This window comes from Bemisia tabaci, chromosome 1, assembly GCF_918797505.1.
Source record: "Bemisia tabaci chromosome 1, PGI_BMITA_v3".
Lineage (NCBI taxonomy): Eukaryota > Metazoa > Arthropoda > Insecta > Hemiptera > Aleyrodidae > Bemisia > Bemisia tabaci.
Genome location: NC_092793.1, coordinates 37,922,700 through 37,949,664, shown reverse-complemented (window position 1 = coordinate 37,949,664; position 26,965 = coordinate 37,922,700). Strand labels below are relative to the sequence as shown.

General features: G+C 42.0%; 2 protein-coding genes across 5 annotated transcripts in view; both read right to left on the bottom strand.

Moving 5' to 3' along the window:
- jbug (filamin-type immunoglobulin domains fbug) overlaps positions 1-26,965 on the bottom strand; it is a 272,164-nt gene that overhangs the window by 16,209 nt on the left and 228,990 nt on the right. For 3 of the 4 annotated variants that reach the window (XM_072300594.1, XM_072300598.1, XM_072300601.1), the window contains 3 exons: positions 23,209-23,493; positions 13,790-14,071; positions 7,752-7,886 (listed from right to left, as the gene is read on the bottom strand). In XM_072300594.1, the coding sequence (XP_072156695.1) occupies positions 7,752-7,886; positions 13,790-14,071; positions 23,209-23,493 (702 nt within the window). Of the gene's footprint in view, positions 1-7,751; positions 7,887-13,789; positions 14,072-16,345; positions 16,595-23,208; positions 23,494-26,965 lie in introns of those variants that run through there. The other variant, XM_072300607.1, reaches the window with a different exon arrangement.
- LOC109042783 (GTP-binding protein Di-Ras2) overlaps positions 1-26,965 on the bottom strand; it is a 504,879-nt gene that overhangs the window by 283,563 nt on the left and 194,351 nt on the right. The gene's annotated exons all lie outside the window — the stretch shown is intronic.

The following is a 26,965-nucleotide window of genomic DNA, read 5'->3' as shown; positions in this document are numbered from 1 at the left end:
AGAGTCAACGCCAGACATACCTCAAACCAACGAAACTCCCAGAAGAAGTAAGCAGCTAAGAATACCATCTCCAGAACCAGAACACGAAACAACTCCCCAAGAGCAGAACATGGCGAGCACACTAGAAACAACGACCTCTACATCAAAGCTAAGAAGCGTGTATCAAGAAGTTCTCGAGATGAATCTGGAAGAAAGAGAGCCGATAAGGAAAATAAAGGGGGCGAAAAAAGACAAAGAAATCATCATGCGAACTAACAATGAAGTACAAAATATGCTTGAGAGCGAAGAAAATCTCGACCTGTGGAAAATCAACTGCTTGCTCTACGCTGCAGCCCTCACAATCAGTGACGAGTCGAACGGCCCAAAAGGAACTAAAATGAACAAGAAAGAAAGTAAGCCCCTATGGCAAAAAAGAATTGAGTTCAGAATCCAAGATCTGAGGAGGAACCTTTCAGTACTAGCTAACTTCAAAATAACGAGCAAGGAAAAAGGACAACAGACAACCCACAAAGTCCAGTCAATCCTGGATAAATACACCGCGGAAGGAGAAGAAAGCAGTATAGACAATGTAATGGAGCAACTGAGGCAACGTATTGCTGTCTTTAGCCAAAGAATAAGAAGATACCAGAAAAGATCAAATCAATTCTCTCACAACAGAAGCTTCGAAACCAACTGCAAAAGCTTCTACAGGAACATCAAAGGTGACTCCTCCGACATCGGTGAAACCCCAGAGAAAGAAAAGGTGGAAGAGTTCTGGAAAGGAATCTACGAAGTCCCTACTCAGCACAACTCGGAGGCTGGGTGGATCAAAGACTCAGAGGTCACGAACAACAAAATGGAATGGACAGATCTCGGTGATGATGAACTGATAACTACCATAAAAAACCTTGCAAACTGGAAAGCACCCGGCCCAGATAAGATACAAAGCTTCTGGTTCAAAAAAATCCCTAGCATCCATAAGTACCTAACAGCCGAGTACAATAAATTACTGAACGGGAAAGAATTCCCACCATGGCTGGCCAAAGGGACTACATATCTGATAGCAAAGAATAGAGAAACGGCAAATCCCAAAAACTATAGGCCCATAACCTGCCTCAACATAGCGTATAAGATCTTCACGGCACTTTGGCCGGAAAAACGTACAAATACCTAGAAAGTGCCAAACTACTCCCTATAGAGCAGAAAGGGTGCCGCAAAGGAGCTAAAGGGTGCCTTGACCAACTCTTAATATCCAAAACCATCATTGAGGACTGCAGGAAGAACAAGAAGAACCTATCGATCGCATGGCTGGACTACCAAAAAGCCTTCGACAGCATGCCTCACAGCTGGATCATCCGTGCACTGGAACTCATGGGAGTGCACCCGAATATAGTAAACGCCTGTAAGAACATGATGGAGCACTGGTCAACATGCATCCAACTAAGAGGAAAAACAGATACAATTATCACCTCTGAAATTAAAATAAGACGAGGAATCTACCAAGGGGACGCGTTCTCCCCCCTTCTGTTCTGCGTTGGATTAATACCCCTCTCTACACGACTAAACAACATGAACAATGGATATAACATCAAGGCAGGCCATAAACAACTGACGCACCTCCTGTATATGGATGATCTGAAACTGTTCAGCAGCAGCGACGAGAAACTGCAAAATCAACTCGAGACGGTGAAAGAATTCAGTGACGACATAGGTATGAAATTTGGCCTAGATAAGTGTGCCAAGGTAACCTTCAAGAAAGGTAAATACATCCACGGAGAAACATGGATATAGACGTCGACACCAGCATCCGACAGTTAGACCCAGGTGAAACATACAAATACCTCGGAATGGAAGAAAGTATAGGTATCCAACATAAGACAATAAAAGAAAAGGTAAAGAGAGAATACATACGACGAGTAAGAGCAGTACTAAAGACAGAGCTAACGGCAAAAAACAAGATAACTGCAATCGGAGCGCTAGCCGTACCCGTTCTACAGTACGGATTTGCAATTCTGAATTGGAAAATAAAAGAAATAAAAGCGCTAGACATAAAAACAAGAAAATGTCTGACAATGCATAAAATGCACCACCCATCCGCAGACGTTGACAGGCTATACGTGAGCAGAAAACTAGGAGGACGAGGACTTAGGCAAATAGAATCAACATACAAATCTTCCATCATCAATGCGAAGTACTACCTCCAGGAAAAAAAAAACGAAGACCCTTTTCTCAAAGCCGTATATGCCGTCAACCTTGCTCTAGACAAAGACCACATTGCGAAAGAAGCAAACAAGTTTGAAGCCGAGCTCGGAGAAAACTTTGAAGTGGCCCCCATAAACAGCAGGAAGCAAAAAATCAAAAAGAAAATCTCAGAAAGCATCAGAACCAAATGGAAAGGAAAGATCATGCACGGGCAGTATCCACTGATGCTAGAAAATGACTCTATCGAGAGTAATCTCTCTACCATCTGGCTCAGTAAAGGTGTACTAAAAGCAGAAACAGAGAGCCTAATTGTAGCGGCACAGGATCAAGCCTTAAACACAAGGTACCGAGAGAGGAAAATCCACAAGAAACATGTGAATAGCAAATGCAGAATCTGCCACCAGTTCGAAGAAACCATTGAGCACCATAACATCAGGTTGCCCAATTCTAGCCCAAAAGGACTATATCGAGAGACACGACAGAGTATGCACCCAACTTCACTACAGCCTCTGCAAAGAATATGGAATCGAAGTCGACGCAGATAAATGGTATGAACACAAACCGAAAAACACTGCAACAACCAGAGATGGAGAGACAACGATCCTGTGGAACTTCCCTATCAGAACCGATAGAACTGTTGAGGCAAACAGACCGGACATCATCCTACGTAGGAAAGGCCAAACGTGTCTGCTGATTGACGTCTCTATCCCAGCAGACAGGAACATCACAAAAAAGGAAGCTGAGAAGAAACTAAAGTATAAAGACCTAGAGATCGAAATCAGCAGGATGTGGAAGACCAAAACCCGAGTCATACCCTTTGTGATAGGAGCTACCGGAGCAGTCTCTAAAGACTGGACTAAACTGAAGAACGAAATCCCTGGGAAACATTCGCTAGTATTGGCCCAGAAGTCTGCTGTGTTAGGCACTGCCAGAATCCTCCGGAAGGTCTTAAGCTAGGTGGAGCAGCGCGAATACACCTAGAACGTTCCCACACACCAAAAACACCCCTACCGCCTACCACCTCAGGAAAGAAACCTTTAGGCAGGCGTCCTCCAGACACCTACCCTGCCTCGGTTCCTAAAACAGGTATCCTAGTCCGTGACGAGCCACCCCCCAAGGGGGAGTGAAATAACCACCACCCGGTCACCCAAACCATAAACAGCCCTCATACCTAGGAGCATTGTTTGCCCCTGTGTGAGGGCTTAAAGCAACCCAGCAAAGCTGGTGACAGCAGTGAACATGAAAAATAATAATAATATTAATAATAAACCCCTACCCCACCATCATCGACGAGAAGCAACCTCTGGTTGGGCGTCTTAGGACACAGTTCCCACCCCGGTTACTGTAAACCTTATCGTCGGCTGTAAATTGGCCATTAATAGCCAAGTTAACACCGGTCTCAACCCACTCTACTCTCTCTACCAATGAGCATTGTTTACTCACGTGAAGAGAGCCCAACTACCCAGCAAAGCTGGAGGTAACTTCATATATAAATAATAATAATAATACCGCAGGGGCAACACATTGTGTTGCACGGGAGGCCCCTCTGGGCTGGCAACCCTGAGGTACGCGAGCAAGCGGATGGGAACAGTCTGGTCGGCCAAATCAAAACCTGTGGCATCCCAGGAAGTAGGCTTGGACTCGTCCCAAGCTAAGGTTCTCAGCCGCGAACTCCCTGTCATAGAGTTTGTAGCCCTGTGACAGGTTATCGAGTGTCTTGCAGTGAATCATCAAGAAGAAGCCTCGGTTGCGTCAACCTGTGAGGTAGTTGACGTATCAGTTCATCCTCACAACGCTGGAGCTGAAGACGGCCGTGGATCAGCCCAGCGTCTAACGGCGCGACGGCCAACCCCGAGCAGATCCCCTTCACCTCCTGCCTCCGGTGTTTTACCGGCAAGTCAGCCGGCAACCACCAAGGCAGGAATTCCGAGGCAGCGCATGACTTGGACGAGAGAAATGAACATCGATGTCATGCGTTGCTTCTATAGAACAGCATAACTAGACACCAACGCATCAGGGTACAGATTCCACCTACGCCAATTGTTCCTGTTAGCTTGAACTTCTACACTATCAACTGACATTTTTTCCTGTGTATTTTGATCTTGTGAAGATTTGCCTTGACGCAATCGGTTGTCATCCTCACTGTTCTGTCTATTTGGTTCGAAAAATTCTCTTTAAATGCTGGCGTTTACATTATCCTTGATGTTTCTCAATTGTTTTTTGCTCAGTTTTTTGGTGTTTTCTATGAATCTTTGCTAGTTCGCTGGTAGAATCGTAGCTAGTTTGTTTGCATCAATTTCCAAAAGTGATTTTGGGTTCCTCTGTCTCCATAAGTCGAAATGGATTTTAAATCAGACAAGCCCGTTATGTAGAAGTTGTGTAGAAGTTCAAAACGATGAAGGCCCTCACGATCGAAGCCATTAGAGGAGTCTAAATGAAGGTAAGGTGGAAAACAATGAAGAATACACCTCAAAACTAGCAAACCAAATTACTTTGTTAATTGATAGTAATGCTCCCTCAGAAGAAACCAGAAAACCGCTCGACAAAGTTAATGAAAACCTGGTATTGAAAGAACTTTTGAGACACATAAATTAAGCAATTAGTGAAGTAATTAACTGAAAAGGAAAAAAACAATGAAGAAGTGACGTTGACGTTTGTGTGAGATGTTATACATACAGCTGGGCAGCTAACTATTAGAGAATCAGGCCAAGAAAAACCTCCAAGGCCCAAAAGAAAGAATTGGCTTGAAGACCCAATCAGGAAACAATGACTTATTTCCAAAATAGAAGAACTCTGGATAGAAATATCCCAGCTAACAGAAATAAAGAAAGGGAATGAGAGTAATCTCATGAAATAGCGAAAACAGATCCTTTACCACAAGCATCGCATCAGCTCTGAGGATGATCTAAAAGAATCCATGGAGAGGCTTACAGAAATTACAAGCCAAAGCGGCAAGAGTGGCAGGATATGAGAAGAGGGCCAAACGATTCCGGGAAAATAAGGTATTTGCTGAAAACCCATCTCGACTCTACAAAGAGTTGCACCAAAAAATAGAAGTACCCGATAAAGGGCCCAACAATTATGAAGTTGAGATGTTCTGAAAAAATGTTGGGGAAACTGAAAGCCAACACAACCAAAACGCACAATGGTTACAGTACGAAAAGACAAAAACGGCGAGATATTGGAGCTGAGTTGGAATCCTTCTTAACGTTACAATTTAAAAATTTCTCGTTCTACAAATCTCTCATCTTCAAAATGTAAACGTCTAATCTCGGCTAAAATGGGCCTGTTGCATGCAAGAGATACAGCCGCGTGAATAGACTATATAGAGGTTAAATGACGCGAAAATTACGATGGTCACATTAAAAAAGTCTGAAATACACTCCTTACTGCGCAATTTGCGTTGTTAGGAACGCGCTTTTTCAAATTTCCCGCGTCTGGGGGCAGTTTTCTAATCACCGGAAACGAGCAAACGGCGGGCTCGGTGATTTCCGGAAGATGCCGAGTCGTCGTTGTTGTTGTTATTTTTTCCTTCGGTTTGTTGACAAACCCAACGTGATCTCTTATAGTGGTCCATATACGCTTTATGCGGTCACCAAATCGATTAACTTTTAAATATCCAATGCAATCCTTCTACATTTCATTTCACGATATCACGAGCTCCGATTTTTAGGTTATGTTGTCAGTTTTAGTTGACCGGAAATAGCCGCGAGCTGCCGTTAATTGTTTCCGTCGGAAAACTGCCCCCCGACGCGGGAAATTTGAAAAAGCGCGCTCCTAACAACGCAAATTGCGCAGTAAGGAGTGTATTTCAGACTTTTTTAGTGTGATCATCGTAATTTTCATGTCATTGAACCTCTAAAAAGTCTATTCGCACGGTTGTATCTCTTGCATGCAACAGGCCCATTGCACACTGAGCCACAAAATGAAACACGTCCTCCTCTTAATACAAATTACACATGTCACGTAAGTTGTTGCTTGCTTTGATCACATACTTATTAATTCCAATATAAGCTCACATCTCATTCTCATGATTACATTGATTTCCATTCTACTTAAATCCTTACTGTACATGCAACTTTTATCAAAATCCTCGTTAAAGTACAGTTCTATTAATAAAATGTGTCTTTGACTTTCTCTCAACTTGAATTGGTGTCTCTCTAAGATCTTTTCCTCTATCGAATTGACAATATGCCGCACATCAACTATTTCATCAAGAAAATGTTCCATTCGAATATTATAAAATTTACATATACCCTGCTATCCCCTAAACCAACACAGATTTTTTGAGATCAATTGCTTATCGAGAAAATTCAGGTACCTTTCCTCTGATATTGTATTTAGGCATTTATTTTAATAATTTTAATGTAATTCCAAAGTATGTACAAAAATCGGTGAGACTTCAGTTTCTAAGATTAGTACTAAATTAGGGGGTGTAGGTAGGTGGCCAGAGAATTCTCTTCAAAAAATGTTTCTGAAAAATTTCCAACTCCTTAAAAAAAGATCCTCCCCAGACCTGCCGTAACAAACTATATTTCTCAGAGATGCTTTAAAATATGTAACTTTTGGTCCAGAGGGACATCATTAATACAGAATGTTGTTGAAGGACTGCAATGCAAATTTGGAAGTAGCAATTTGGACTAAAAGTGTTTAACAAAACTAATGCATGGTGTCAGCACCACTCGCATATATTTGTACTCATTCGCTACTTCTATCTCTTTTTCTCCTAGATACCACCTGTCATTCTTTGCCAGCTTACCGCCATTTCTGAAAACCATTATTTTGGACTTTTTTAAATCAATCTGCAAGTTCCGTAGATGACAATACTGTGCTAAACAATTGACCATTTCTTGTAGTTCTACCATGGATGCTGCTGGTAACACAATATCGGCAGCGTATGCAAGGATATTTATTTTCTTTCCTGCTATACTGATACCCCCTCTGAGATGATCCACGATATCATTTGTAAACAAAGCAAATAATAGAGGGCTTAAAAGGCAGCCTTGCTTGACTCCCATAGTGGAGGTGAACTCTTCTGTTACATCACCATCATGGCACCATGCCTTAGTGTTTGTTTCATCATACAATTGTCTCAGAATATTTACCATTTTGGATGATACTCCTTGGGCCAGCAGCTTGTCATACAGACTAAAACGGTCAACCTGGTCACGAGCAGTCGAGAAGTCAACAAAATATGCAAAAACTTTCTTTTTTTTTACTCAAGTTTTTAACGATACTTCCTATATTAAAGATATTATCTATTGTCGAGTAACCCTTGCAAAATCTGGTTTGGAACTCTTTCAGCACTTTCTTCCTACACACCTACTCATCACAGAAACACAAAAACATGTAAGTTTTATCCTGAAACTAGAGGATAACTTGAGGAGCTTCCCTTATCGGTATGAAGGTAGGCTGATGGGGCCTCAAAACAATATTTTTTTCAATAACAGTAAGTAGATGACACAGAGTCATCTTTTCTAAATCAGTGAAATAAATTATCCTACATAGATATTAATCCTAATAGAAGTCTTCATATTAGGATTACATATCATAAAAAGGAAAAGTAATACCTCCATATTTGACTGTAAGAGTATGTTTTCCAGCTTCTTGCGGTTTGACATTCAATGTAAAAGTTCCATCACCATGATCATAGAGTTCACAATAAGCAACTTTGTGAGGACCAACACAATGTGCACTTAATTCTCCTAAAAAAATGAAAAAATAAAAAGATAAACAGAGCAAGTCTTGGTTGGGTAATGGTTCAGGCGTTTTTTTGTTAAAACTGAGGCTCCTGGGTCAATCTATCATCAGGGCTGTGGATGACCATGCCACAACAATTCCCTATTAGTCCTCATTTTCAGCTGTTTTATGATAGAATTGTAGAGAGTCAAACTTCATTGGGACATAGCTGTGCTTAAGAATATTCTGCGCCACAGTAGTGGAACTGACACAAATCAGTAGAAAAATTGTTCTGTCATTATACTTGGATTACGACTCGTAGAAAGAATATTAATACATCCATATTTGACCATAAGGGTATGCTCATCTGTCACGGTTGTATTTGCAACCTATTGTCAGCTAATCAGACAGCCACTTAACATTAAAAGAATATGGAATGTATCATTCTGACAAATTGAAGAGTACAGCAGGCCGATTTCTGACATTTTGTGTTTGTCTGGCCGACAAATATGACTTAGGTTAAATGGCAGCATGTTATTGGTCAGCTATGTCTTATTACTGCTTTGCCATGCCTTTGTCAGGTGGAAATCATGACAAGCTGAAGGCACCTCCTGAGTTTCCGACAGTATGTCGTCCATTCCATCTGACAAAGACCTGACAAAGCAGCGATAAGACACTACTACTACTACTACTACTACTACTACTACTACTACTACTACTACTACTACTACTACCACTACTATTACTAATTCTGCTACTACTGCTCCTGCTAGTACTACCACTACTACGCATGCCATACATAATGGCAGAGAGGTCGCATGCATCGTTCCAAAAAATTTGGAAAAATTCTTGCGAACTAAGTACACTCTCTATTTTTCAAAAATGAATTAAAGATTAATGAACAAGTTCATTGGGATCAAGCAATAAAGATAAATGGCATTTTGCAAAATCTTTTCTTTTTACAAGTATCGAACAAGTGATCAGAATTTATTTTATTTTTTTACCCACTTCAAATATCCCTCAAGGTAGTGGGGCCGATAAGCGTAACAATCGTGCACTTCTGGAAGAAAGCATGAAAATTTCAGGGATTCATCTCTACCCTATAGACATTCGATTGAGACATAGACCCCAAAAATCTGAGCCCCCTGGGGGGGCAGGGGGGCCCCCAAATTTTGAATTTTGAATAACTACGGAACGGCTAATGTTAGCGTAATTTTTTTACAACAGAACGATGGGAAATTTTATTAGGAACAAAACTGGTTCTTATGAATTTTTCCGTGGGATCGATATTTTAGGCGTGAAAACGGGAAAAACCATCGGGGGACGGGGAGCCGGCCGTTCTGAGGCAGATCCGCGCGCTGCGCTGCCTGCCCGGGACGCGCGCGGCGGCGCGGTACGGTGTTACCGACGAAACAACCGCTTGTCTTTGTTTAATCTCAACGATGCGCAGTTTTAAAAATATTATGAATATATCTTACTACCTATGAAGCCTTAAAAAAGGCTTAACTTTTGCAGGTAATATAATATGTATGTATACAAGCGAGCGGACGGCAACGGAAGGAGAAGGGGTTAGGTGCTGGAGTTCTGGATTGCTTTGTTGTATGGATGGATTTGTCAAGTTCAAGTATTAAAGCATCCAAGATAACTGTATCAGTCATCAGTTGAACGGAATAAAATCTGACGTACAGTTGTCTCGGGAAGGGGGGGGGGGGGCTAAAAGTCACACATCTTATTTGTATACCACGATGACCTGAAAAATGATTTTGAAGTGTTTGTACCAGGATGGTATCTAAATATGCTTACCAACCCTAAAGTTCCCGGGAGACGGCTTCTAGCCAGACTTTCAAGACAGGGAACCTAATTTTGTAAAAAAAAATGAGTAAAAAACAAGCATGCTTATTCTCTTCTCTTGAAGGAACATTTTGGTACATCATTGCTACGTATAGGCATTTTTTTAAGAGGACCAAAACCACATTCAAAACTTGCTCTAAGAAACGCCAAAAGAATCTTGAGAAAGCTTGATAGGGATAAAAGACCCCCCCAAAAACCATTGTTAGACTGCTTCTTGTATAAGTATAAGGAATATTATTAAGTAATAATTAGCCGCCAATATCCGCTAATCTGCAAAAACGGTCCGTTTGAGTGATATGAAGTCGCGCCTACTGGGAACATATCCTGCTCTTATGTCATCAATAAAATCTCGCATCACACGATTTCCCTCAATCTCGGTAATTTTGCAACTGATTACCGATTACTGATTTTGACTGATTTGTTGATATTTTGACAAGAAATTGACCCTCTGATAATCTCAGAAGCTAATTTGATCAGTGTTATACTGTGCGATAAAGTTTAAGGTGTGCGTTTTGTGCAATACATATTTCGCAAGTCCCGTTTCTTGAAAATTGTCTCAGACATACCTAGAATTCTTCCATGAGCTGTATACAAATAAAAAATTGGTACGAGATTTGCGGGTTAAAAAAGAAGAAATGCAATGAATTTCTTCCTGAGGTACTGGTCCCTCTCAGGGGTTCTTTAAAGGATCAGAACCTGCATATGATAAATAAATTTCCTCCTATATTTTCAATACAAATGTTTCCAACTCCACTCCAAACTCCAAACTCCATAGAACAAAATAAAAGATAATATACATGGATTTTTATAACTGCTGAATTCCATTTTTTATGTCTTGTGGTTAGTATACCAATAATAATCTTCAAGTGTGACTCGATAAAAAGAAGCGATAGTATTCAGATATCTTCTTTTTTATTATTCATTTGATATACCTATCGTTCTATTTTGTGAAATATGCATACTTGTTGAATATCTGAAAGAGTGGGAAGTTCATGAAAATGAATACGTCTGTTGACTGGCTGGAGTAAAAAAGAGGAGAAAAGAACACTGTCGGAATGTTCCGTATGTATCAGTACCTATGCAATTGCGAGAAACCAATTAACATGAACGAAAAACGATATTAGAGGAAAAGGAAGGAAATCTGGGCACCTTAGTGGCAAGGGACTGTGAAGCCCCCCTCCCCCCTCCTCACTCCTCAAGTAATGTCTTTGCGTCAAGTATTGCAGAATTCTTGCTTATGTAAGCAGCTCATGGTCCCATTCGCCGAAAGTAACATGAAAAATAAGCTAAAAATAAGTTATCAAGGATCCCATTTCCAGTAGTCATGAAAAAGTGGGTCAAAATCTATTAAAATCTTTATCCACTTAAATCTTATTTCGCTCTAATATCTTAAAATGTAATCCTTTACAAAAATTCCGTAAGGAAAGGGTAATTTACTCTGTACTGAGGTCGGAAAGGCTCTGTGTTCATGGAAAACAAGGCACGTGATGCGCGATGACCGATCCCTCCTATTGACTCGGCGCTCTCACATTGGAGTCTTTCGCCTTTTGCTTGCTTTTATTTATTACTAATATAATATAAAGTAAGGCTTATATTACTACGGAAAAGTATTTAGGCAGTACGGTAAAGGACCCCGCACGGTTCTTATGGAAAATGGCCCTCTGTCAAATGCGTTGAAACTTCAGTATGTTGTGCAGCATGTCATCGTGAACAAAAGTTCCAATAGGCCAAACAAGATCCCATGTGCGGTTTTCGAGATATTCGCCGTTTTATGTGCGTAACCGGAGGTTTCGCGCGCTCCCGCCGGAGCCATACCATTGTGCGGCGCCGCTCGTGCCCTTCCCTCCCAGTCACTCTCCGCTGCCCCGCCGCCCATACCTTGGCTCCTCTATCGCTCCAACTACGACGCTCACGAGGCTGCGCCCATCATTACCGGACCGCGCCCGCACGCCGTCTTCTTACGCGGCCTCTTCTTCGGCCATGTCGCCTCTTTTTCTCATCGATCCTTTCTCTAAGTCTTCAAAAACGTTTAAGAAGTCCATTTTTACTAAACATGATAATGCTAATAACACAAATAATACAAAAAGAGAGGAAAAACAAATGATAATCCATGCGAAAGTACGTAGGAGAGTTGGAATGCCTAAGAGACGTTAAATAAAACGAACTTTTTTTTATTTTCTTCCCTCTTCCTTTCTTTCTTTTTTTTCTTCATTTTTCTCATGTGGAAGCAGTGAAAGTAACTTCTGTCGGAAGATGATGTTGATGTTTTTTCTTTTTTTTTTTTCTTTCTTTCAATAATGACGTGGCGGAGGTTGAGGGTAATTAGTCGGCTGACGATGCCCAAGTAGGAATTAAGTTTGCTTTAGTCTTGACTTAGCTGACAAAAGGTCGCGTACGCGCATGAATGTTACGGTTGACCTGCAACTCTTTTTCATAATCTCTATGGAGTTTTTCTTGGATGTACGATCTGTTTAGAGGATACGATCAGCAGATAATAAGATGGCTGATAAGGTGGTGCTGCAAGTTGGAGCGACTTAAGATGTGACCATTTACGCCTAAATGGACATCTCTCTTCCTTGAGTTCAGTTATTAATGATCCCTCTCTCCTCCTCCATTGGTGCGGTTCAGCTAAGTCAAGACTAAAGCAAACTTAATTCCTACTTGGGCATCGTCAGCCGACTAATTACCCTCAACCTCCGCCACGTCATTAATGAAAGAAAGAAAAAAAAAAAAAGAAAAAACATCAACATCATCTTCCGACAGAAGTTACTTTCACTGCTTCCACATGAGAAAAATGAAGAAAAAAAAGAAAGAAAGGAAGAGGGAAGAAAATAAAAAAAAGTTCGTTTTATTTAACGTCTCTTAGGCATTCCAACTCTCCTACGTACTTTCGCATGGATTATCATTTGTTTTTCCTCTCTTTTTGTATTATTTGTGTTATTAGCATTATCATGTTTAGTAAAAATGGACTTCTTAAACGTTTTTGAAGACTTAGAGAAAGGATCGATGAGAAAAAGAGGCGACATGGCCGAAGAAGAGGCCGCGTAAGAAGACGGCGTGCGGGCGCGGTCCGGTAATGATGGGCGCAGCCTCGTGAGCGTCGTAGTTGGAGCGATAGAGGAGCCAAGGTATGGGCGGCGGGGCAGCGGAGAGTGACTGGGAGGGAAGGGCACGAGCGGCGCCGCACAATGGTATGGCTCCGGCGGGAGCGCGCGAAACCTCCGGTTACGCACATAAAACGGCGAATATCTCGAAAACCGCACATGGGATCTTGTTTGGCCTATTGGAACTTTTGTTCACGATGACATGCTGCACAACATACTGAAGTTTCAACGCATTTGACAGAGGGCCATTTTCCATAAGAACCGTGCGGGGTCCTTTATAATATTTTTAAAACTGCGCATCGTTGAGATTAAACAAAGACAAGCGGTTGTTTCGTCGGTAACACCGTACCGCGCCGCCGCGCGCGTCCCGGGCAGGCAGCGCAGCGCGCGGATCTGCCTCAGAACGGCCGGCTCCCCGTCCCCCGATGGTTTTTCCCGTTTTCACGCCTAAAATATCGATCCCACGGAAAAATGCATAAGAACCAGTTTTGTTCCTAATAAAATTTCCCATCGTTCTGTTGTAAAAAAATTACGCTAACATTAGCCGTTCCGTAGTTATTCAAAATTCAAAATTTGGGGGGCCCCCTGCCCCCCCCAGGGGGCTCAGATTTTTGGGGTCTATGTCTCAATCGAATGTCTATAGGGTAGAGATGAATCCCTGAAATTTTCATGCTTTCTTCCACAAGTGCACGATTGTTATGATATTTTCCACTTATCGGCCCCACTAAGGGATACTCCTGCCCTTTGCTGTCCCGAGAGCCGAATCCCCCTCCGTCCTTAATCAAGCCAGCCCCAGGTAACCGTTATTTGAGACCATGAAACTCGGGTCACCTGACCAGGAATCGAACCCAGGACCTCCCAATCATAGAGCAAGCAATACAACCACTACACCACAGGAGGCCTACAAATAAAAAAAAGCCTTGAGGCATTTTCATAAAAAATGTTGAAAGAGGTATTCAGTGAGACAATATTACCTGGACCAGCTCGCCTTGTATCAATAAAACTGCGAATGTCTTTTCCAACAGTGCCGATACCAAGCCCTTCACCTGAGCATAGAACTTTAGCTGCATCACAAACTGCTGAGACCGTTACTTTCAAGGGACAGCCTTTAACTTGTCGATCCGACCACATGACATTGAGCAAATACGCGCCTGGCACTGTTGGACAGTAGGTTGCTTTGTAGATGTTATCTCCGGTATTCTGTAAATCCACCTTTAGGTCGGTTTTCATTCCCGTCAAGGTTACTTCTGGAATACCTGAGACATAAGTATGATTTATCATAAAACAAGTTACCGAATTCGGGTTGGAATTTTGAGGAGAGCTAATAAGCCCATGACTAATAATAAAAAATGATAATTCCTCAAAATAATACTCCAGGCAACTATCTATGGTTCTCTTTTTCTCTCTCTCTGTAACAATAATAGTTATATCGAAAATGTCTCTGGTACCCTGAATCTCCTATGAAAATTAAACATATTCCTCTCTTGGTATGATAAAAAAGGCAATGCAGCTGCAATCTCTACAACAAAGGCTAGCTTACTCATTTCCTGAAAATTGAACAGAATGGACCACTAGATAAGGTACGAATTTCAGCATTCTGATACATGTTTCTTAACCAAAATTTACGTAAAACACGATGCACACAACGAAAATTACCGAAATTAACTCCTTACGAAGATATTTAATGATTCTTAATGCGTGAATTCAAACCACCCGCTCATGAAAACACAATGCTCTACGTGATTCACATCGCGCGCTAAACGTTATCATGACAGTCTCTGCGATATAAAAATCTGGCAACCTTAATCTTGACGCTTTGGCTCAGTTATAGCAAATTGCTAATAGTTTGAACAACACATGATGGGAAATGAACATTGCTCGATTAAGAAACTTGCTGAGACCGTTGTCGTGCGCGATTTGACTCACGTAGAGCTTTGAGTTTCTTGTGAGCGGGCAGTTCAAATTCCTCGTAACCAATGTGAAATAAAAACGTTAATACCTTCGTTAGGAGTTGGCTTCCGTAATTTTGGTTGTGTGAATCGTTTTCCACGAGAAATTCTGGTTAAGAAACATGTATCAGATCGCTTAAATTCGTACCTTGTCTAGTGGTCCATTTCTGGAAACTTTCCTTAGAAAAAAGTAATCCCATAGCGTGAAATTTTATTTTCCACCAATGCATTTATTTGCATGGACGAAATAATTAAGCCCTATGCAGCAAATTGCGGCGAAACGGTCATTTGCGCGGGAACGTGAGATATATTGACATTTTAAGCCACTCCCCCATTTTGGGATTGCCGCGAGTCATGACCAAAGTCACTCACAACATTCCTAGAAGGAAACACGAGATTTCAGATTGGTTATTCGGAGTTTTGCTCTAGATTCAAGCCTTTTCGAGGAAAATTGGGAACTCTGAACAATTTTTGGGGGTTTAGGGCGGGGCTTCCCCGCCTCTGCTACGATAGAATTCGTGTGGACAAAAAAAAATATTTTTCTACCGGTCGAGAGCTTCAAGAAAATCACCATCTTCAAAATTCCCATGGGAGAGGGGAGGGTAACCCCTTGCTGGCCCATGGTCTATAAGTAATTAAGTACCGACGAGTTGATTCTAAATATATTCATCACGTATCATGAAAAGATTTACTATAAAGTTTAGAGGTTTGAATGAATACGATAAAATGGTATTAATACATAATATCCGATAGCCAGAAGATAGGTGGCGCAACTACCTAAATGAGCGCCGAAGCGGTTAATTACATGCAAAGAAAAATGGTAAGGTTCGTAACGGGGCGAATCTCCCCGTCTCAACGCAAAGTGCAGAGTCAGGTCTTTGAGGCTTCGACAAGGAAACCTCGGAAAAAGACCCGCCGCGCCGTCGTCACTTCAACGCTGCCGGATGAGCTTCAGCGGAAAGCCTGGATTCGGGCGCCACAAAGATTAATAGAAATACGAACATTTTCGGATCCGTAACCCATTTTTCCATCCGTAATCCGTTTTCCCTTGTAACAAGGAAATTTTTCCCCCGTTTTAAGTTTAAGCTCACGTGAATTCAAAATTGAAAGAAGCAGAAAGTCGCGAGCGCGCATGTTGGGCACCGCTGCGGAGCGCAGAGGCTCGGCATCACCGCGTTGTTTCCGGCGAGCAAAGGAGAAAGAACGCTTGGCGTCCGCTTGAGTACAACGACGTGCCAACAGGGAGCGCTGCGGCTATTCCGATCATTTTGTGATCTTTTTCATTATTTTTGAAATTTTCAAAAATTTGTGCTTGAATTTTAATTGCATGAATCGCTTAAAAGAGTCAAGGCGAGGCCAATGGTGTAAATTTGATATTTTATTGTAATGGTCCATCTTTACAATGGTGAACGAACTTGAGCATGTAGTCTTTTATGAAATTTGTAAATTGGTGGCCTCCCAACCAGACCTATGAGTCTGTGGGGAATTGTTTCATTCCAAAAGACAGTGAAGTACAGAATCAAATACGTCGGTCGAGGTGCAGCTGGATGAGTTCGCATTTCCCTACTTACTTTAAGATTCTTGCCAGAGTTAGCGGTTACGGTATTGGGGCCTGACTCTTTATCGCAGAATTCTCTGGCTTTGGACCTAGAATTCTCTGGCTTTGGATCTCTACGGTTTCGGACTTGTAGGTCGAGGTGCCAGGCTGAAATGTATCTCCCTCTTGAGCGTGGCCATAAAGGAGAGGGCTTCCCTTTGAGGAGACCGCAGACAGAGAGGCCCAGGCTGAGGCGCATTTCTGTGTGGTTTCTTATGAGACAAGCGCAGACCCTAGAATTCAGAACGTTTTATTTTATTTATTCGAGATGAATATTTACCATGTGTTTTAGAATGAATTCCCTCAAGTTTCAGTCAGAAAGTTAGAGAAAAGTAGAGAAATATTTTATACATAGGCTATCCCAAAAGTACCCGGACTGGTTCTATAACTTCAAAACTACGATAGATACAGACATGATCTTGGTTTCATTTTAAAGATTGACTCAATATCTATTGATTAGGACCAAGATCAACTCAATCGAATAAAAATTGACCGAGTTATGATTATTTAAAATAGTGAGTAGAGTTTACCCCAACGGTTTTTGAGGAAGATTTTTCGCTTACCAGGATTCAAAAAGTTAATCTTCGTTTCCGCTTTCCTCCGAATCTTCCATAACTTCCTTTTGCTTTTCAAAAGACCGTCCATTAAACCGGATGCACTTACTCATGCACTCGTGCCACCTCTCTAACATTGTTTTCCTGAATTCTTTCCCTGGGATGGAGTTGAAAAAGTTCTGAACTGCATTCTGGATTTCGGTCCTCGATTCGAATCTTTGTCTGCGAAACTCCTTCTTAAGGGCAGGAAACATCCAAAAATCACAAGGAGCCAAGTCAAGGCTACAAGGATGAAGGATTGTTTCAACTTCATTTTTACTCATAAATTCATGTGTGAAGTTCGAGTTGTGAGTCCGCACGTTGACTTGTTGGAGCATCCACAAAGCTTTCTAGTGCGGCATTCCACCCGTTCAAGGTGGGCCCGGTCGGTCAGGGATATTTGCCTTTTACACTATTGGCCCAAAGGCGAACGACGACAACTGGCGACAGCCAACCACCACGGGGCAATGTTTTCAGGTTGTTCTAGAATTACATGGAAGTTTTTGGGTGAAAACTCAATATCAGATCATACTTTTAGATATCAATATCGTTGATGAAGAATCTTCCTTAAAAACCTCACTGAGGATTCCTCACCCTTCCTTTCCTCTACTCACTGATTTCAAATTGCCATAACTTAGTCAATTAGGCTTAGTCTCTTTGATGGCGCTGATCTTGATATTAATCGATAAATATTGAGTTGATCTTCAAAATGAGACCAAGATCATGTCTGTAGCTATCATAGTTTCGAAGTTACAGAACCAGTCCGGGTACTTTTGGGACAGCCTATGTATGTGTGGAAAATGTTGCCAAATCTCATCGTAATTTTATAATTAAATAAAACCTCGTTAATTTTGAGGAACACTTTCGACTTTTTCAGAAGTAGAGCAAAGTAGTGGTGCACCGTCTGAGCAGTATCAAACCAAGCTCTGCTAAATTTTCCTTTCCCTTTGATTTTAAAATTTTAGGTCTCTCTCTCTCAATTTCGATTCACTCCCTATTTTTCTTTTCAGCGCCCGAATCCAGGCTTCTCACTGAAGTTCATCCGGCACCATTGAAGTAGCGACGGCGGATCTTTTTCCGAGGTTTCCTTGTCTCAGCCTCGAGGACCTGAATCTGCACTTTGCGTCGAGACGGGGAGATTCACCCTGTTATAGGGGGTAGTTCATTGAAGGTCAATTTATTTTGAGGATTACATTTTCATAAAGGAGTCAGTTTGTGAACATCTTTGTGTGTACTAATGATGAGTGCTCGCTTTTTCAGTTTTTTATTTTGTGCCAATTTTTTTCCTTTTTCTGGTTGGGAGTCTACTCGGTCGGTAGCTTGGTCTATCTTTTTTCCTTCATTTTGGCAATATGTTTGCCAATTTTCGCTTCAACTTCATCGCTGTTAGTGATGCTGGCATGATACATCTTGTTCTACTAATCTCTTTATTTGTAATCTTGTCCATTCTTTTGATGTTGCATACACTCCTCAGCATTTGCATCTGTGTAGTATAGAGTTTGTTGTATAATGCTTTTGTAAGTGCCCACGTTTGGCAGTCATATAAAAAGGCTGGTATGAGGCATTTCTCGATCACTTTTCCCTTCAGCTTAATGCTCACTGATCCTTTTAAAATTTTCTTCATCGATCAAAACTTCTTCCAAATGCTCTTTATCCTTCTTTCAACTTCCTTTGGAGCTCCGTCTCTACAGTATGAAAATATGGCAGTCTCAATCTTGGTGCTTTGCTGTTGCATGTTTTAAACACTTAGACGCTTAGAATAACACAGGTCAAGGAAAGAACACTGGTCTCAGAAGGCTAAGACCTGCCAAGACCGTTGTAGTGCTCGATTTGATTAGAGTCTGTTTCCTTTGAACAAGACATTCAGATTTCCTGTAACTAATGTAAACTGAAATGTTGATATCTTAGTTAGGATTTAAACATTCTGATTCATGTTTCCTTCATGAAAGGGCTTTGCACAAAATGGGCCAAAATTCGCCCGTTTTTGGCCCCTCGAAATCGTGGTCCGTGTGAGGTCATTTTTCATCTTTAGGATGACCCTTTGTACATACTAAAATTTCAGATTGAGTATACGAACCGTTTTCGAGATACAGGGGCTCAAAGTCCCCGATTTTATTTCATTTCTGCAGGTATTTTAATGTCCAATTCCTACTATAAAATGTTTTCTGATTTAGATATCGAAGCGAGGTTTGCGGTAGTTGATTCAACTACATCTGGTGGATTTTTCTACATCTTTCACAAACCTTCACTTGATTTTCCGCAGGGGGGGGGGGGGGGCTTTTTTCATTAAGGGTGTGCACAAGGTATGGGTATTTGTTAATACCTCGAGAACGGCTGCAGATATTGACTTGCGGTTTAGACGAAACTTCCTTTAATTAAAGAAGGTACATTTTTGGTGAGAGGTCATGACCCCCCGGGAGGATGGGGATGGGAGTTAACTTTCGAAGCCCAAATGGGATCGCGTGATACCACGTTGGAAAAAACATACAAAAAATCAATTATTCGCGTCAACTGCAGGTTGCCATCTATCACCGTCACAAAATGGCGGAAAATTGATATCTTGGTTGTTAAGCAGCCGATTTCGATGAAATTCAGTAACCGGGGGTTTTTTTTTTTCAGGAATGGTACAAATCTGACATCAGAATGTAAATATATTACACTGTTTTTAAATTGACAGCCTTTCAAATGGCGGTCATCTCGATTGTTTCAAGAAGTTGAACCTACCATTCAGCTCCCTGGGGGGGGGGGGGGGGGGTCATGATGCCTCACCAAACATGTACCAACTTCAATTCAAGAAATTTCACCCGAATCGGCCGCTAAACGATCAAGATATCAATTTTCCGCCATTTTGAACTTAATCCAGTCGCCATTTCGCGACAATCAGGGATTTAGAGCTGAGGTTTGAGTGAGCATCATAAACGGAGCGGCATCGGTGCGCATGGCGGAGGCCCGGCGCGGACTTTCATGCCGCGTCGAACAGTGTGCCGGGGAAGCGCATTTGCCGTTGAGGCGGCTTAACCTGGTGAAGCCGACACCCGGCTGACTTTTTGATGCTTCATCAATTTTGATGCTGAGTCCAGCATCAAAATTTGGGCGGCTTCAATTAGCAGACACGTCGGACGCCAGCGCCCCGGACCCGGCTGCCGGTCGGCTAATTGCACTGGGCTGTGTTTTCAACCCTTCCTCGGCGTCCACTTCTTAGAACTTCTCGGCGAGGCGTGGGCCGCCGCCAAGACAAAAGGGTGTTCCGCGAATCCATCGCCACGTCCGAGGGTCGCGGTCTTCTGGGACAGCCCCGTCGGTAATTAAGCAGGGTGGCGGGTCCGAAAATTGAGGCCGTATCGGGCCGCAAGCCGAGGGTCCAGCCTCAAGAGTTGAAGCCCGTCACGGTTCGTTTGAACCAAAGTTAAATGAAAAGTCGATGCACTCATGATTTCTCTTCAGAACCTTGAAGTATGATGTAAATACATTACTTTAAGACCAAAATGAAAATATTCTGTCGAGCTCTCGGAAAATAAGGCCGATTTAAAGGTTTTTAGCCCTGAATCGGCTGAAAATTGCTGATTACGGAGCAAATATCCAATAATTATGGCTGCACTCTTTGTTTTTTGAAGTTGCGGGGGCATCGAGGGTAGGAAAAGGCCTTTTTCTTCCTTCACCCCCCCCCCGCCCATCGCTCCCCCCGCCCCCTTCCATAAAAAACCATTTACACCTATGCATATGCATGCACTCAAATTGATATGAATGTCTTGCTAGTTTGAGTCGGTGGTTTGGACCCAAAGTAGAATACCGATGACCAAACTCGAAAATTGCACAATCGCTTATTGCAACGTTGCAGATTTCCTTCTATTATTTTTTACGGCCGAGAATTTTGCAGAATTTCAAGGAAAACTTCATTCGTTTTTTTTTTACAATGACATAAAATTCGGTGGAAGTAATTCTCTCAAATCTTTCCTATCGTTCGTCTATAAATAAAGAAAGTAGAAAAATGTACGAGCAGAAACTCTGAAACGTCGCAATAAAGATGCGTTTAATATTTGAGTTTACCTTTCAATATTCTTTGAAATGTATTAAAAATACAGCACATATTTGAAGAAAAAATAGTCTTTTTCACGATAATAGAGGGTTTATTATATTGAAAGCATTTGAATACTGTGAAAAGAAACAACAAGGTCTCGGCTTTTATAGCGAGCAAGCCCCTGAGACTGTCCATCAAGATTTTAAAGCCACATGGCTGAAATACAAAGTAGCAGAAACGAACCCTAACTACTTAACTCAATTGCTACGCGCAGTTTGCGAGTACAATTCACTGCATTTGTAATCTTGTGGGTATAATCATCTTTACTTAAAATTATACTAGTATGCTTAATTATTTTTATAATTACATCCTTAAATGATTTTATGCGATTTTTATATGATTTATGCTGCTTTGTCGTCCTGTATTCATCGTTTTCTTATATGCTTCCATTCACAGTAGATTTTATGCTTAATTGCTAAATTGCTTTTCTGCCATTCTAACATGGTTGTTGCTTTGCCATATGTTGTATTCAAATGCTTTCAATATAACTAACCCTCTATTTTCGTGAAAAAGACTATTTTTTCTTCAAATATTCCAATTAATCCTGCTGTATTTTTAATACATTTTAAAGAATATTGAAAGGTAAACTCAAATATTAAACGCATCTTTATTGCGACGTTTCAGAGTTTCTGCTCGTACATTTTTCTACTTTCTTTATTTATAGACGAACGATAGGAAAGATTTGAGAGAATTACTTCCACCGAATTTTATGTCATTGTAAAAAAAAAAACGAATGAAGTTTTCCTTGAAATTCTGCAAAATTCTCGGCCGTAAAAAATAATAGAAGGAAATCTGCAACGTTGCAATAAGCGATTGTGCAATTTTCGAGTTTGGTCATCGGTATTCTACTTTGGGTCGAAACCACCGACTCAAACTAGCAAGACATTCATATCAATTTGAGCGCATGCATATGCATAGGTGTAAATGGTTTTTTATGGAAGGGGGCGGGGGGGAGCGATGGGCGGGGGGGGGTGAAGGAAGAAAAAGGCCTTTTCCTACCCTCGATGCCCCCTTAACTTCAAAAAGCAAAGAGTGCAGCCATAATTATTGGATATTTGCTCCGTAATTCAGCAATTTTCAGCCGATTCAGGGCTAAAAACCTTTAAATCGGCCTTATTTTCCGAGAGCTCGACAGAATATTTTCATTTTGGTCTTAAAGTAATGTATTTACATCATACTTCAAGGTTCTGAAGAGAAATCATGAGTGCATCGACTTTTCATTTAACTTTGGTTCAAACGAACCGTGCCGTGTTGGTCCCTGAGCCAGCATCAAACCTCAGCATCAGCGCTTAATGCTGGCTCGGTCGGCACGCCGGCATCGGGCTTCAATGCCCGAAGTCGGCGCCGGCAGGTTGCGCGCATAAAGCGCAGCGCCGCATGCCCGCACGGCCGCTACCTGGGCATACGGCATTAATGCTGAAGCTACGAGTCGATGCTGTACGGCATAACCTCATGAGGCGCCTCAAATGCCTGGTGACAATGATGGATGGCAACCTGCAGTTGACGCGATAATTGTCTTTTTGTATGTTTTTTCTGACGTGGTATCATGCGATCCCATTCGAGCTTCGAAGTTACCCCCTATCCCCATCCCCCCGGGGGGGGGGGAGGGGGGTCATGACCACTCACCAAAAATGTACCTACTTTAATTAAAGTAAGTTTCCTCCAAACCGCAAGTCAATATCTACAACCGTTCTTGAGGTATTGACAAATACCCATACCTTGTGCACACCCTTTATAAAAAAAGCCCCCCCCCCCCCGCGGAAAAATCAAGTGAAGGTTTGTGAAAGATGTAGAAAAATCCACCAGATGTAGTTGAATCAACTACCGCAAACCTCGCTTCGATATCTAAATCAGAAAACATTTTATAGTAGGAATTGGACATTAAAATACCTGCAGAAATGAAATAAAATCGGGGACTTTGAGCCCCTGTATCTCGAAAACGGTTCGTATACTCAATCTGAAATTTTAGTATGTACAAAGGGTCATCCTAAAGATGAAAAATGACCTCACACGGACCCCGATTTCGAGGGGCCAAAAACGGGCGAATTTTGGCCCATTTTGTGCAAAGCCCTTTCATGAAGGAAACATGAATCAGAATGTTTAAATTCGCAAATTGTCTGGTGGGCCATAAAAACAACATAATTAAATTATACTCATGCTGTTACAAAATACAGACCAGGTCCAGCTTGCGATCCATCGATGGTGAATTCTGCCACTGAATTACATAGTGCACCAGTTAGACCTTTGCCAGTCAAAATGACCCTTACTCCTCCACCACTTCCTTCTGCATTCGCATGATAAGGTGAACCAGGAAGAGGAAAATCTCCATAGTATAGGGACAGAGTGTGAGGCCCAGCGTTACGAGGTATCAAGAGTGCCTGAACTGTGTCAGAGGTTAACCTCTCAATACTAATGGGAACAACTGAGCCAGAGGGACCTTCACATGAGCCACTTAGTTCACCTGCAAAATAGATTTTGGTTGAGAATAGATAAGAATATAACTTGGATAGCATAAGGCAGAACAGTTATATCTACCATTGAAAATTTTAAGAAAAAACTCATGGGCAACAGTTTAGTACTTCTAGCATCTGCTGGATAGGAAAATACTAATCTGTACGATCAGAAGGTAACACCAAATACCTCTAAGGTGCATATTTTTCAAGAGGACCGAAACAACGTTTCACCTTTTTGTATAGAGAAGCAAGGCTACAAACCAGGTAACATGTGTTAAAATTTAGAGCATTTGTCAAGAAGATTATTCACCTTCTTCATAACTTAAAACAATATTGTGAACTATAGGGAAAGCAAATACAGGGTGGCCCAGACCTACCATACCAGGCCTTTTTTCGGTTTATTTGGGTCGCACGAAGTCCAGGATCGCAGGGACGAATAGGGAATCGACCCCAAGAAATCCGAATTTCATGGTCCCAGAGCCCCCTGGCGGCCCTTGGGGGGTAAAAGGGGGGTCCGTACTTCAAAAGTCAGGGTTAATGTTAAAATTTAGAAATTATTTCATCGGAATCAGAACGCACGGAAAGTTTTAGCGTAAATCGACATCAAGAAATCCAAAATTGGCCAATCTGTGTCCAAAATACCGACCCCTAAAGGTGGGGGACAGAGCCCCCTTTCAAAAAAATTCAAGTTCGTTAAATTGACGTGGAGACTCGGAAACAATGTGCATTCATGGGTAATTGACCCCAAGGAATCAAAATTGAAGGGTCCTGTTGTCCTCAGAGACTTTTCTGATGGGGCACAGGGGTAACCTCCACACCGGTTAAATTTGAAAGTTCAGAGTCCCCCTGTGCCCCATCAGAAAAGTCTCTGAGGACAACAGGACCCTTCAATTTTGATTCCTTCGGGTCAATTACCCATAATTACACATTTTTTCCGAGTCTCCCCGTCAATTTAACGAACTAGAATTTTTTTGAAAGGGGGCTCTGTCCCCCACCTTTAGGGGTCGGTATTTTGGACACGGATGGGCCGATTTTGGATTTCTTGGTGTCGATTTAAGCTAAAACTTTCCGTGCGTTCTGATTTCGATGAAATAATTTCAAAATTTTGACCTTAACCCTGACTTTTGAAGTACGGACCCCCCTTTTACCCCCCAAGGGCCGCCAGGGGGCTCTGGGACCATGAAATTCGGATTTCTTGGGGTCGATTCCCTATTCGTCCCCGCGATCCTGGACTTCGTACGACCCAAATTAACCAAAAAAAAGGCCTGGTACGGTAGGTCTGGGCGACCCTGTAGATTTTGAAAATTATTTTTACAAGATGGATGGAAACGATTGTCATTTCCGGATTTAAAGCTGTGCATGAAATCCACCTACTGCAAGTTTAGAGTTTTTAATTATTGTTTCTCATACCTGAGTTACAGGGTGGATACAGCAATAAAAAAACAAAGAAATGACACTTTAATATGACTTTATATTACCATTTTTGGCAAAGAAGTATGAATGCAAGGCTGTAAAAAAAGCTTTCAGTCCCCACTGAAAAATGGCTGGCACCCAAAACATCCAATCATTAGAGCAATGCTGACTAGCAGCAATGATTTCAAAAAGTAAAAATTATAACTTAATATGAATGATCTATTGTTATTAGCAATATTAGATTCTATGATTATAAAAGCGATAATATTGGGATTTTTCTCTACTATGAAAAAAAAATTTGGCCGCGTAACCAAAAATTGAGTGATAAAATAAAAAAAGTCAATTTTTGATAACTTTTATACATGTAATTATACAACCAAAATGAAAATGTGGCAATATTATAAGACTTTATATGATTATACAGGGTTATTCAAAAGTTACGCACCACTGGCCATAACTTTAGTTTTAATTATGATATCGATTTGCGGTTTGTGGCGTCCTTCCTCATATCGAGGGGGAAACTTTGTGAGGTACTTTTCAGTTTTTCACCCCCCCAGGGGGAGGGGGGGCGGGGGGCAACTCAAAAATTTCAAATGGCAACCCCCATCATGTGATTCATCGTTAGAAAGAGCATGAAAAAAGAAAATTTTTGGCGCAAACCGGAAGTCGATCTGACCCCCCTGTCAAAAGTTAGGGGGGTCCAAAGGTTACTTAGGGGGTCCGTACCTTCATTTTTTAGAGTAGCTTCGGCGGCTCTTGGACATACCGTTTCTCTTTTCAAAGAGTCCTCGAATACTCCAAGTCTGATACCGAAGTCTTCATAGTGCCCCCGGGCCACCACAGCCCCCCCGTAGAGGGGGGGATGGGCCTGTTACAATGAAACATTGCATTAAAATGCGAAAAGTCACAGAAGAGCTTCAAACTTAGCATCAAATCCGAGTGGAACTTCTTGCCAATGTTAACGCAAACGCAGCCTGCGACTTTAAAGTGAGTTTTCAAAACTCTTAGCCCCTTGCCCCCCCGGAAACCCCCCCCCCCCCGGAAGAACCGGGAAATTCGCCAGAAATGATGCCCCGGTTCTTACCAGCTCTGCAACGAAAAAAGAGGGGAGCAGCGGGGGTTTTATGGATGTTTCCGTCCTTAAAGTGGGCGGCAGTTCCTGTGTTGCAGTTCTCCGACTGAGCGCAACGTTTCAAGGGTTCTTGTCAAGTTCTACAGTGGTTTCGGGCATCATTTCTGGCGATTTTCCCGGTTTTTACCCGCTCCGCAACGAAAAATGAGGGGGGCAGCGGGGGTGTTTTGGATGTTTCCGTACTTTAAGGGGGTGGCAGTCCTTGTATTTCAATGCTCCGACTGATCGCAACGTTTCAAGGGTCCTCCTCAAGTTGGACATTAGTTTCGGGCATTATTTGTAGTGAATTTCCCGGTTTTTATCCGCTCTGCAACCAAAAATGAGGGGGGGGCAAGGGGCTAAGAGTTTTGAAAACTCACTTTAAAGTCGCAGGCTGCCTTTGCGTTAACATTGGCAAGAAGTTCCACTCGGATTTGATGCTAAGTTTGAAGCTCTTCTGTGACTTTTCGCATTTTAATGCCATGTTTCATTGTAACAGGCCCATCCCCCCCCTCTACGGGGGGGCTGTGGTGGCCCGGGGGCACTATGAAGACTTCGGTATCAGACTTGGAGTATTCGAGGACTCTTTGAAAAGAGAAACGGTATGTCCAAGAGCCGCCGAAGCTACTCTAAAAAATGAAGGTACAGACCCCCTAAGTAACCTTTGGACCCCCCTAACTTTTGACAGGGGGGTCAGATCGACTTCCGGTTTGCGCCAAAAATTTTCTTTTTTCATGCTCTTTCTAACGATGTATCACATGATGGGGGTTGCCATTTGAAATTTTTGAGTAGCCCCCCCGCCCCCCCTCCCCCTGGGGGGGGGTGAAAAACTGAAAAGTACCTCAAAAAGTTTCCCCCTCGATATGAGGAAGGACGCCACAAACCGCAAATCGATATCATAATTAGAACTAAAGTTATGGCCAGTGGTGCGTAACTTTTGAATAACCCTGTATGAC